Below are 13,700 nucleotides of genomic sequence, written 5' to 3'. Positions count from 1 at the left end.
TCACTTGAACGTGTCCAGCGTAGGATGACTAAGTTAATTCCCCAAATTAGAAATCTTTCATATGAAGAAAGATTAACAAAGCTTAAGTTGCATTCACTGGAAAGGCGAAGAGTTAGGGGTGACATGATAGAGGTTTACAAGTGGATGAATGGACATAACCGGGGGGATATTAGTAGGGTATTAAAAGTATCAACACAGGACAGAACACGAAACAATGGGTATAAATTGGATAAGTTTAGATTTAGGAAAGACTTGGGTAAATACTGGTTCAGTAACAGGGTTGGTGATTTGTGGAACCAATTGCCGCGTAACATTGTGGAGGTGGGGTCCCTCGATTGTTTCAAGCACGGGTTGGACAAGTATATGAGTGGGATTGGGTGGTTATAGAATAGGAGCTGCCTCGTATGGGCCAATAGGCCTTCTGCAGTTACCTTTGTTCTTATGTTCTTATGTTCTTATGAATGATATTATGGCTGGTAATGGGAACAATCCCATTATTTGCATTAGCGTGGGAGGAAATGATGTTGGTCGAGTCAGGAGTGAGGAACTGATTCAGAGGTATAAAACAGCCATAGAGTTAGTTAGGAGCAAGGGAGGAATCCCGATCATATGTGGCCATTCTTCCAAGAAAGGGAGTGGGAAATGAATGGATATCGAGGGCACTTGGTGTCAATTGCCGGCTGGAAAGATATTGCAAATCAAATGCAATATCTTTCATAGACAACTGGGAACACTTCTATGGAAGAAATGAAATGTATGCTCGTGATGGGGTGCATCTATCGAGAGCTGGGGTTGTTGCTGTTGCGAACTCGCTAGAAGTGGTTAGAGGTGTTTGTTTGGGTTTAAACTGTTAGTAGATAGAGGTATGGGAATTGATTTGGAGGAAGGAGGTAATAAAAGTATGTGTTTGTGGGAGAAAGGAATTGGCAAAACGATCAGGGAAAGAGAAGGTCCGCAAAATAACAATTCACTTAGGGTATATTACACTAACAGTAGAAGTCTAAGAAATAAAATTAACGAATTAAATGCTCTTGTCTGCACAGAAAAAATAGATATTATTGCACTTACCGAAAACGTGGATGAATGTAGAAAATAGAGAACTATTAGCTGAATATCAAATATATGGATTTAAACTATTTCACACAGATAGATATATTAGACGAGGAGGTGGAGTAGCCATATATGTTAGGGACAATTTGAAATGTAGTCTCAAAGAGGGAATCAAAACAGAGCCACACACAGAAAACTATTTGGATTGAATTAAACGAAAAGCTAATAATATTATAATAGGAGTAATATATAGGCCACCAAATTTAGACAGAATGGAAGCAAAGCATCTATGGGATGAAATATCTAGAGCATCTAGATCTAACAGTATTTATGTCATGGGTGACTTTAATTTTAGCGGAATAAACTGGTTGAACAAAACAGGGAATAGTGAAGCAGAAGATTTTCTACAATTAATTGACGATTGCTTTCTTACGCAACACATTAAGGAACCAACACGGGAAAATAATATTTTAGATTTAGTGTTAACTAACAGGGAAACGCAAATTAATGACATCGAAATAGGGAGTGAGCTAGGGAGCAGTGATCACAAAGAAATCAGATTTAGCATAGAATGGAATAGACCAGTAGGAGAAAATTCTGTTAAAGTGCCAGATTTTCGAAAAGCTGATTTTAATAGCCTAAGAAATTTTTTGGGTCAAATTGATTGGAAAGGCTTGGGTATGGGGTGTGGGCCGGTCTTGGAGCGAGACATGAACCCAGCGATAGGTGACTTAAATGGGGATTTCGATGTGGATTCAATATATAACTTATTTAAGAATATTCTAAACAAAGCACAGGAACGTAGTATACCATACAAATTGAATAGATCGTATACTAATGACCCAAAGTGGATAACAAAGAATTTGAAGAACCTTATAGGTAAAAAGAGAGCTTGGTACAAAAGGATTAAAAATGGGGAGGTCACTTTAGAACAGGAATTCGTACAACTGGTTAGAAATGTTAAAAAAGAGATAAGGAAAGCAAAAAGAAACTATGAAGTTCGCATAGCAGGGCAAGCAAAGACAAATCCTAAAGGGTTTTTTCAGTTATATCGTACTAAGACTAGGGAAAGGATAGGTCCATTAAAAACTGAGACAGGTCAAATAACAGATAGTGATGAAGAGATGAGTAGTATTTTTAATAAATATTTTGTATCTGTATTTACTAAAGAGGAACTTAACAATATGCCTTCAGCCGAACAAGTCTATGTGGGTGGGGACGAGGACAGGTTGACGAGTTTAGCAGTTACCAGGGAGGATGTTCTTAAACAAATAGTAATTTCGGATTGCGAAAGGGATCTGGGAGTTATGATTAGTAAGAATTTAAAACAAAAGGATCAATGCATAAATGTTCGTAATAAGGCAAATCGGACACTTGGATTTATTAATCGCAGCGTTAGTAACAAGACACCTGGTGTGGTTCTCAAGCTATATCTTGCTCTAGTTAGGCCCCATTTAGATTATGCAGTTCAGTTTTGGTCGCCATATTATAGAATGGATATAAATTCACTTGAACGTGTCCAGCGTAGGATGACTAAGTTAATTCCCCAAATTAGAAATCTTTCATATGAAGAAAGATTAACAAAGCTTAAGTTGCATTCACTGGAAAGGCGAAGAGTTAGGGGCGACATGATAGAGGTTTACAAGTGGGTGAATGGACATAACAAGGGGGATATTAATAGGGTATTAAAAGTATCAACACAGGACAGAACACGAAACAATGGGTATAAATTGGATAAGTTTAGATTTAGGAAAGACTTGGGTAAATACTGGTTCAGTAACAGGGTTGTAGATTTGTGGAACCAATTACCGCGTAACGTGGTGGAGGTGGGGTCCCTCGATTGTTTCAAGCGCGGGTTGGACAAGTATATGAGTGGGATTGGGTGGTTATAGAATAGGAGCTGCCTCGTATGGGCCAATAGGCCTTCTGCAGTTACCTTTGTTCTTATGTTCTTATGTTCTTATGTTTCAAGCGCGGGTTGGACAAGTATATGAGTGGGATTGGGTGGTTATAAATAGGAGCTGCCTCGTATGGGCCAATAGGCCTTCTGCAGTTGCCTTTGTTCTTATGTTCTTATTGTGGAGGTGGGGTCCCTCGATTGTTTCAAGCATGGGTTGGACATGTATATGAGTAGGATTGGGTGGTTATAAATAGGAGCTGCCTCGTATGGGCCAATAGGCCTTCTGCAGTTGCCTTTGTTCTTATGTTCCTAAGATATAGCTTAAGAACCACACCAGGTGACTTGTTACTAACGCTTCGATTAATAAATCCCAGTGTCCTATTCGCCTTATTACGAACATTCATGCATTGATCCTTTTGTTTTAAATTCTTACTAATCATAACTCCCAGATCCCTTTCGCAATCCGACTTCGCAATCTCAACACCATCTAGCTCGTATCTTGTAACTCTATCATCATTACCTAGCCTCAGAACTTTACATTTATCAGCATTAAACTGCATTTGCCAATCCTTTGACCATTTCAAAACCCTATCTAGATCAACTTGAAGTGATAGTGAGTCCTCCTCCGAATTAATTTCCCTACCGATTTTCGTATCATCGGCAAATTTGCAAATGTTGCTACTCAAACCTGAATATAAATCATTTATATATACATTATATACAACAGAGGTCCCAGGACAGATCCTTGAGGCACTCCACTTATAACATTTTCCCTTTCTGGTGAGTGGAAAGTTAACTCTCTGTTTCCTTTGGTATAGCTATACCCTATTCCAACTTAATGTAGCACCCCAACACCATGAGTCTCTATCTTTTTAATCAGCCTTTCATGTGGCACTGTATCAAAAACTTTGCTAAAGTTAAGGTACACAACATCACTACTATCAACCACTTACCACTATCAACTGCCTCGACTGTGCTGGAATAAAATGATAGCAAATTTTTAAACATGAACGGTAATTAGTAAAACCATGTTGCTAATCATTTATTAATTTATGTTTTTATAGATGAAGACTGAGTTGTATTTGCAATTATCGATTTATGTAACTTTCCCACAATAGACGTTACACTTTTATTAGTGGGAACCGCTATTATATACTTATATTAGTGTTAATATATTATTTTTCTTTATCTGGGTGTCACTTTTAGTTTTCCTTCACTGGGTACCACCAATATTTTTTTCCTTTACTGGGTACCGCTATTATTTTTTGTTTCTTGGTTGGAACTGAGAAAATCATTCACGAGTGTACGCTTCTACAGTGTACCATTCAATTGGGTACAATTCACTTGGATACCTTTCACTATTGTACTATTCTACAGTATATCATACAATTGGGTACCATTCACTTGGGTACCATTCACTAGTGTTCAGTTGCAAATTGTCCTGGGGACCATTCAGGCTTGTTCGCACTAGTGTTCCATTCATTAGTGAACTATTCTCTTGTACATTCACTAGTGTACCATACATTAGTGAACCATTCTCTACTACAGTCACTAGTAAACCATTTAACAGCGTACAACTAAAGAGTATACCCACTACATATTGTACCATCCTGTACAAGAATATTACATTCCATATTGAGAAAAAATATATTGATAAATTAGAACGTATTCAAAGTCCAGCAGCAAAACTAACGCCACGAGAGCAATAAATTCTGCGAAGGTTTCAAAGAGCGAGAAACACCACTTTTCAGTTGCTCACCTCTGACCCTGATCCATCTCACCTCTGCCCCGCCTGCGCGTCCTCACTAAGTGTATATGTTTGTCATTATCGAGCAGCAGTGTTAGTCATTCAATCAACGTCGGCCAGAATTCCAGGCAAGGTAAGTGGAGGATTGAGTATTAACATGTTAATACTCAATAATACATTGAGTATTATCATTAATGGGATTTATGTTCTCACATTTAAATTATTATACTGATTTATGTTCTATATCATAGCAATTATAATAATAATTACAATTGTTTAACATCAAATTGCATTCAAAACAAAATCGAAAATTAGAAAACGTGCTGCTGTTGAAAAAAATTATTAATATTTTTGGTTCTAGATTACTATTCACTTGTGAAAATTACTATTCACTTGTGAAAATTACTATTCACTTGTGAAAGTCTTTGAAAATTGTTCTGTCATTTCCAACGTGTTACAGTCGCATCAGTCTGTTATGAGACTAAAGTGATGTTAATTATTATTGAAATTGTTACTATTATGATACTTATTTTTTCTTTCCCACTAGATGAAGTACTTGGCAGCATCAGTGTTGGTGGCCGCTCTTGCCGCAATATCTGCAGTACCTTACTCTTCTGTTGTGCAGGAAGAGTGGGAGACATTTAAGGTAAGAACGTTACCAACATTAATTATTTTTAAGAGTTCTTTAAGAAGAAAGCTTTAACATGTTTTAGGGGATAATAGTATAACAGTTGCCATCATTTTACATTAGGTTAAAAATTAATGAGCGAACAATATGACAGCGTACCAGGTTTCATGTAAAGACTATTCTTGCAAATAAAGAAGTTATATTTGTTTTGACTTCAAATTCGCTGGTATCACTGGTCACTTCAGTGTCGAGGTCGGTGAAGAGATTTATTGAGTGCAGTCAGTAAAGTCAGGGGTGATGGATGCTACTAGTGGTGAACTAAAGCGTTCCTTGCCAACTTCTTGTCATTGTTTATGTCATTAAAAGCCGTTGCTGATGTATTTATCTGAAAAATTATTGTGCTTGTAACAACTGTATTACATCTTCATATATTTAACTTCATATATTCTTAAAATCAACTATCTTGCCTCCCGAGATTGGGAGAAAAAATAGTGTAATAATCAAAAATTATTTTTTTAGATTGAACATTACAAGAAATACGCCACTGATGTTGAAGACTCGTTCCGCATGAACATCTATATGGAAAATAGACTCAAGATTGCTGCACACAATAAGCTGTATGCAAAAGGACACAAGTCATACAGGCTCAGGATGAACAAGTTTGGTGACATGGTAAGTAGGATGATCCTCTAACGAGTAAACATTTGCATGAAAAAATCAGTAGGATTGAAGATAGAATCCTCAATGAAGAGGATTCTATCCTATGCGATGGATCCTCACAGGCACGCTCTAGGCACCGGAACATGGTCAAAATCATTGCAACCTGGGATTAAACTGAATCATCTGGTTTTCAGAGGATTCGAACCTCTCCTCATGGTTCCTACTGATTTTTTTGGTTGATGCATCACGTTAATGATTTCTCATTGTGTATTGTCTGCATCCTGATTCCACTCAGAACAACAAAACTCATTTGTTAAATAACCCTTATTGCCCAGTGACTTACGTGATGTAATATTTCTTGCAGCTTCAGACGGAGTTTTTGTCAACAATGGCAGGTTTCCATACGAACCACACCGAAAGATACAGATTAAACAGCATGTACAATGGTTCCACATACATTGAGCCGGAAGATGATGTTATCCTTCCCAAGACTGTTGACTGGAGAAAGAAGGGAGCAGTCACCCCAGTAAAAGACCAAGGAAAATGTGGATCATGCTGGGCCTTCTCAGCTGTGAGTATTATCATCTAACTTATTTTGTTAGATGACATTAATGACATCTTGGAAGTTCATTTGTAATGGTTTTATTATTATTATATAAAAATATTGATATATGAGCAAATATTAACATTTTCTCATATATTAATAATGATCATATAAAGAACTTACAAGTTTTGATGATGTTTTACAAAGTAATGTTTGTGTGGTCCACAGACCGGGTCACTGGAAGGTCAACACTTCCGCCAGACGGGTAAGCTGGTGAGCCTTTCTGAGCAGAACTTGATTGACTGTTCCACCAAGTACGGCAATGGTGGCTGTGACGGTGGACTGATGACCGCTGCCTTCAAGTACATTGAGGACAATGGTGGGATTGACACTGAAGATTCTTATCCTTACAAGAAGAAGGTAAATGCACGTTTCATGATTATTATATTTTCCTGGGATGTGGTCTTGAACTTTTAAACAGTGAGTAGTTTGTAATATTAGCTGATGAGGAGTCTGCAAATATTGCAGTCTGTGTGTGGTTTGGTCAACAGAGTTCGTAATATTTGCTTTTTTGTGATTGACACTGAAGATTTTTATCCATATATCAAGGTAAATACACATTTAATGATAATTATATTTTACATATTTAAAACTGGTTTTAAACTTTTTAACAGATAGAATGATAAGCATTTGCATAACATATTTGCCTATAACATAAGCAAATATTACACATTTATATATAATGTACATATGTGTTTTTCATATTTTTGTACATAATAATATTGTAACCTTACTCTTAGGAAGGGAAATGTCAATATAAACAACAAGAATCTGGTGCTAAAGTGACTGGCTTTGTTCATATTCGCGAGGGAAGTGAAGATGCACTGAAAAAAGCTGTTGCCACAGTTGGACCAGTATCTGTTGCCATTGATGCCTCACACGGGTCAATCCAGTTTTACCATCATGGTAAGTTTTTTTTATTGTAAATGTATACATAGATCACATTTTACTGAAGGTGATCAGTATATTTCTGCATGCTCATATAAACGTGAAATGTGCATCATGTGTGTATATAAATTGTTTTTATTGCATGAGACCTTTATTGTTCAACGATTCTCAGGTCTTTCTTAGATCTGCTGTGTTTTCTAAAGTCTTTGAATATATATCATACTTTCTTTCTCATAGTGCGTTAAGTATTCATCATGTTTTCTACCAGAAAGTGTCATGTTCACACACACTGTGTGTGTCCACGTATACACACAATCATGTCAATGGGGTGGCGCGTCTCACTCACCATATCGACAATTCCCACGTTGTAACAGTATTTATTCTTCCATTTAATTTAATGCCTTTAAATTCGGAATCTCATTTATTTTGTAGGAATTATGTGTTTCTGAACAAATAATTTGTTAAATATTGTATTATTGAAGGATGAATATATATATTACAGGTGTTTATGACGAGCCAGAATGTAGTTCAACGAATCTTGGCCACGGTGTTCTGGTTGTGGGTTATGGCACTACGGAGGACGGAACTGACTACTGGCTGGTGAAGAACTCTTGGGGCACAACTCTGGGTGATGAAGGCTACATCAAGATGATGAGGAACCGTAGTAACCAGTGTGGCATTGCTACTGAGGCCTCTTTCCCCCTTGTATAAACTCATGGGGGAACCAGCGTGGCATTGTTACTGCTGCCTCCTTCCCTCTTGTATCGTGGGGACCCAGCGTAGCATGACTATTGTTGCCTCCTTGTAACACTCGAGGAGACCCAGTGTTCCAGTCTTGCTGCTCACTACTAACTTCCAGCATTAATTACGTGTCCACTTAGAACTGACATTTTATCTGCTGTCTAATTTTGTTGTTTTTCATCTGATTAATTTGAGAGATGTAATAAATTGAATCACTTTTGCCTCATGAAGGCAGGCAAAATAATTAGGTTCTCTGCCATAATGGAGTCTTCAATGAATATAGGAAATTAGGTAATTTAACTCAGAGGACTCAGTTGGTGAAGTGAAATTTTCTGAGGTCATGTATTACTTTATATTCTTTCGTAATAAAAATAAGCCAAACATTTTTTATCATTATGAACCAATTCCTAAATCAATTATCGGAAATTCGGACACCAATTACTAACATTGATTTGCAATAGTTAGCCATAGAAAATGGATATTGTAAATGGTTACAATTATCTTGAGATGATTTCGGGGCTTTAGTGTCCCCGCGGCCTGGTCCTCGACCAGGCCTTCACCCCCAGGAAGCAGCCCGTGATAGCCGTGATAAAATAGGTACCCAGGTACCTATTTTACTGCTAGGTAACAGGGGCATAGGGTGAAAGAAAGTCTGCCCATTGTTTATCGCCGGTGCCTGGAATCGAACCCAGGACCACAGGATCACAAGCCCAGCGTGCTGTCCGCTCGACCGACCGGCTCCCGAAGTACTGAAATGACGTCTTTACTATTGAAATGTTCTTACGTCGCCTAATTTCTCTATCCCTGTAAAATTTATATATTTAAAAATGGTCAGGAGACCAAAATGGATAAAAAATGATTCTCCAGGACTGAATATAATTAAATCACAAATAAACCCAAGGTCTCCTTCACATTGTTGATAAAAGACAGTCAAAACCATTTCTTAGCGACGCATCCCCTGGAGCGTGAGAGAAGAGACTCCTTTAGCTTTGATGTCCATAGGGATTGGAAAGGATGGGGAAGGTAGAGGGATGGGGAGTTGAAATTCAGGAAGAGGATGCGGGTGTAGAGAGAGAGGAGGTTTGAAAGTTTGGTGGCCTGTCCACCATGGGTTGACATTTGTGTATGTTTGTTTGCGTATGTGTTATGTAGGGTTGTCAGTACATTGGCTGGGGGGCTAGTGTTTGTGACCTTGTTGGTGTCCTAAAGCACTAGAGCCGATGGAGCTGGCTGAAGGAGGTTAATCTTAGCAACATCAGGGTAGTTATACTTCTGATGCCACGACAAACGGTTTTTTGGTTTTGTATTTTTTTTAGGAGTTTTATTTATTTATATTGTTTTTATTTTTTTTTTATTTATTTATTTTTTATTTATTTATTTATTTTTATTTATTTATTTATTTTTTTCTTTATTCTTCATTTGATGTAGATCGGGTCCGGGATGGGCCACTCATCTGGGTCGTCTGGCAGGCCGCTTAGTATTTGAGGTCTTGGGAAGGCCTCATCATGGATGTGTCTGATCACTTTTTGTAGGAGAGTGATTCTTCTGGTTCTGTGTGGTGGTTCGTGGATCTCGTAGCCGCTGGTGGTGTTTTCTGCTACGTAGGGATCTTCGGGGTCTGGGACATACATGTTCTTCATTCGGTACAGCTGTCTTCTGGCCAGGTAGCTGAGCCTGATGTTCATTGGCTTCATGTTGAGCGTCTCATGGATTTGGTCAGTTCTTACCCTGTCCATCAGAGTCGGGCCCTCCGCAAAGCGAAGTGCTTTGTTTTGTACTCGTTGGATCTTCAGCATGTTGGATTTGTTGGTGAGGTTCAGGGGGACATAAGGGTATTCCAGGCTAAGAGACTCCGTTAATTATGGACATCAAGTGTTCTGTGTCTGTTATATACTATTATGCTATATACTCAAATATAGACTATATTTATTATAAATGGCTTTATTTAGTATATTATGTCAAGTGGTTAGAACGCATGGCAAGCCACCTGGAACGGATAAACTTTTATAACTAAATGAATTCTCCATAATATCTTGTCTTAACTATAGCCGTTATATACTGGTCGCAGTTTATTACTGTTTATTTCAGCCGTTATATATTGGTTGCAGTTTATTACCATTTTACTCGTATCTTGTAACTCTATCATCACTACCTAACATTAAAACTTAACTAAACTAACTTTAAAAAAGTACATTTGTCTGCAGTAAACTGCATCTACCAGTCTTTTGACCACTTCAAACGCTGTGTAGATCGTCATGAAGTGATAGTGAATCTTCTTCCGTGTTTATTTTGCCGATGAATAAAAAATCCAGATTTTTTTATTCATCAGCAAATATGCAAATATTGCTGCTCAAACCTAAATCTAAATCATTTATATATATTATGAATAATACAGGTCCCAGACCAAAGTTTTAAGGTACTCCACTTACAACAATTTCCCACTCTGACAAAAATGACTCCAATTATAATTACTTTATTTCCTTTGGTATAGCCATGCTGTGATCCAACTTAATAGAACCCCCAATACCGTGAACCTCTATCTTTTTAATCAGTATTTCATGTGGCACTGTATCAAAAGCTTTGCTAAAGTCAAGTTACTCAACATCTCAAACTTTACTATAATCAACTGGTCAACTATGCTGGAATAAAATGATAGCAATTTGTTTGCTATCATTAAAAACATTAACTGCAATTTGCAAAACCATGTTGTGGATCATTTAATAATTTATATTTTTCAAGATGAAGATGAATGGTATTTGCAATTCAATTAACTTTCCCAAAAGACATTAAGCTAATTAGCCGATAGGATCACACTATCGTTTATAGTTTGTTTATTGTCTATAGTCTATAGTTATTATATATAGTTAGACTATGTATTATATTCTATTGATTATTGACACTTTGACAAAAGTGATCTATCTCCTCCCTTAAAAATTGGTAATACATTAGCAACCTTCTACGGCTCTGGCACTCTGCCTGACTCTAATGATCTATTAAATATGGTAGATAATGGTTCGCAATACTCCTCTTTGCATTCCTCAAGCACTCTGGCAAGCACTTCGTCAGGCCCTGGGGATTTGTTTGGCTTGAGTTTCACTAGTAGTAGGCATTTTTCAGTCTATTGACTATGGAGTCAATAGCCAGGGTGGGTAGGTATGGAGGAGAAGCTGTTACCCATGCAGCAGGTCCTCCCTCTCCACGTTCCTGAAATTATCCAATAGAAAGGCAAATGCCAATACACATGGTTCCAGCAACGCCGCAGGAGCTGCCAGAACGAGGTCGACGTCAACAACGAACTGCCTTAGGGGCTCCAACTCCGGATTTTTCCTCGAGGTTGACTCCTGAAGCCTTTCCCCAAAAAAGGAGTTTCACTATTTATTTAATAACATTCATCCTGGTAAAAGCTATACTAGTCAACCTGTCCTTTTCTCTACCCACACAGACCTATTCAGCTGAAGGCATAATGTCCTCTTTAGTATGTACAGAAATAAAATATTGATTCAAAATTCTACTCATCTCTTTGCCATTATCAGTTATCTGACCTGTCTCAGTTTTTACTGGACCTATTTTTCCATAATACTTGTTCGATATAGCTGAAAAAAAAACTTTAGGATTTGTCTTTGCTTGCCCTGCCATGAAAACTTCATAGTTTCTTTTTGCACTCTTTACCTCTTTTTTTAACATTGCCTACGAGTTAAACGAATTCCTGTTCTAAACTGACTTCCCCTATTCCTAAACCTTTTGTACGAAGCTCCCTTTTTGCTTGTAAGGTTCTTCAGATCCTTTGTTATGTTGGTCATTATCATTCGATCTATTTCATTTATATTTCTACGTTCCTGCCATTTGCTTAAAATATTTTATAATAAGTTATATGTTTAATCCACATCAAAATCCCTTTTCACACCACCCATTGCTGGGTTCATGTATCACTCCAATTCCGGTTCCCCTCCCCCCCCCCCTCAACGCCTAGGACTTTCCAATCTATTTCAAAAAGATTAGGCCATTAAAATCAGTTTTTAACAAATCTGGTACAGAATTTTCTTCTACAATTCTATTCCATTCTATGTTAAATCTGATTTCATTGTGATCACTGTTCCCTAGCTCATTTCCTATTTCGATGTTATTACTTTGCGTAACACTAAGTTTAAAATAATTTTTTCACGCGTTGGTTCCTTAATGTTATCCATTATTATCAATTGTTATCAATTATTGTGCATTGTTATCCAGCCAGTACAGAAATAATATACAACTCATTATAGAAATCCAACATATATGACAAGAAGCACACAATTTAGGGCTGTCAATCTCCCTAAATTGGATACCAAATCACACTGGCATGAATGCATGATTGGATTAATGATGAATGTTCGTAATAAGGCAAATAGGACACAGGGATTTACTAATTGAAGTGGATGAATGAACATAACATAGGGGATATTAATAGGATATTAAAAGTATCAATACAAGACAACACGAAACAATGGATATAAATCGGATAAGTTTAGATTTAGGAAAGACTTGGGTAATAACTAGTTCGGTAACAGGGTTGTTGATTTGTGGAACCAATTACTGCATAACGTGGTGGAAGTAGGGTCCCTCGATTGTTTCAAGCGTGGGTAGGACATGTATATGAGTGGGATTGGGTGGTGGTTATAATTGGGAGCTGCCTCGTATGGGCCAATAGGCCTTCTGCATTTACCTTATTTCCCATGTTCTTATATCTTGCTCTGGTTAGGCCCCATTTAGATTATGCCGTGCTATAGAATGGATATAAATTCACTTGAACGTGTCCAGCGTAAGATGACAAAGTTAATTCCCCAGATTAGAATTTTTTTTATATGAAGAAAGATTAAGGAAGCTGATATTGCATTCACTGTAAAGGCGAAGCTAGACGTGACATGATAGAGGTTTACAAGTGGATGAATAGGTATAACAAAGGATATTAATAAGGTATTAAAAGTATCAACACAAGACAGATCACGAAACAATGGGTATAAATTGGATAAGTTTAGATTTAGGAAAGACTTGGGGTAAATACTGGTTCGGTAACAGGGTTGTTGATTTGTGGAACCAATTACCGCTTAACGTGGTGGAAGTGGGGTCCCTGAATTGTTTCAAACGTGGGTTGGACATGTATCTGAGTAGGATTTGGTGGATATAAATAGCAGCTGCCTCGTATGGGCCAATAGACCTTCTGCAGTTTCCTTTGTTCTAATATTCTTAAGTATGTATTTCATTAGCGTGTGATATGAACATTGCTCCCCTTGTAAAAGGAAGAAAGTATATACGAGTCCGGATAGATGAAAGTAATGTATGATTGATAAGTAGAAGAATATCCAAATTAAAACTTTCGATGTTTGTTGTGATGGCTCGGTAACAAAGGACGGAAAGCCAGGATGTGGAGTCATGATTAAGGAGTACACTGATATTTCCACCGTAGTGGAAACAACATAATGGTGGACGATGTTAGTGGACACAACAT

At 37.5% G+C, this 13,700-nt stretch overlaps 1 protein-coding gene across 1 annotated transcript; it reads left to right on the top strand.

Moving 5' to 3' along the window:
* The first annotated feature begins 5,244 nt into the window (after positions 1-5,244).
* LOC123774097 (procathepsin L-like) lies at positions 5,245-8,548 on the top strand. Its single transcript, XM_069312789.1, has 6 exons — positions 5,245-5,343; positions 5,845-5,997; positions 6,350-6,556; positions 6,758-6,949; positions 7,330-7,495; positions 7,980-8,548. Exons 1-6 carry the CDS (start codon positions 5,245-5,247, stop codon positions 8,186-8,188), a joined length of 1,026 nt encoding a protein of 341 aa, XP_069168890.1. The 3' UTR covers positions 8,189-8,548.
* Positions 8,549-13,700: the final 5,152 nt, after the last annotated feature.

The sequence above is a fragment of the Procambarus clarkii genome, chromosome 73, assembly GCF_040958095.1.
Source record: "Procambarus clarkii isolate CNS0578487 chromosome 73, FALCON_Pclarkii_2.0, whole genome shotgun sequence".
NCBI classification, from domain to species: domain Eukaryota; kingdom Metazoa; phylum Arthropoda; class Malacostraca; order Decapoda; family Cambaridae; genus Procambarus; species Procambarus clarkii.
This window is presented reverse-complemented; position numbering and strand designations above follow the sequence as displayed.

Excerpts from the sequence above, each read along its gene's own strand:
- LOC123774097 (XM_069312789.1), top strand. The coding sequence starts at position 5,245 with ATGAAGTACTTGGCAGCATCAGTGTTGGTGGCCGCTCTTGCCGCAATA. Across the intron at positions 5,998-6,349 it reads TGAACAAGTTTGGTGACATG|CTTCAGACGGAGTTTTTGTC; the intron begins GTAAGTAGGATG and ends TATTTCTTGCAG. Across the intron at positions 6,557-6,757 it reads CATGCTGGGCCTTCTCAGCT|ACCGGGTCACTGGAAGGTCA; the intron begins GTGAGTATTATC and ends TGTGGTCCACAG.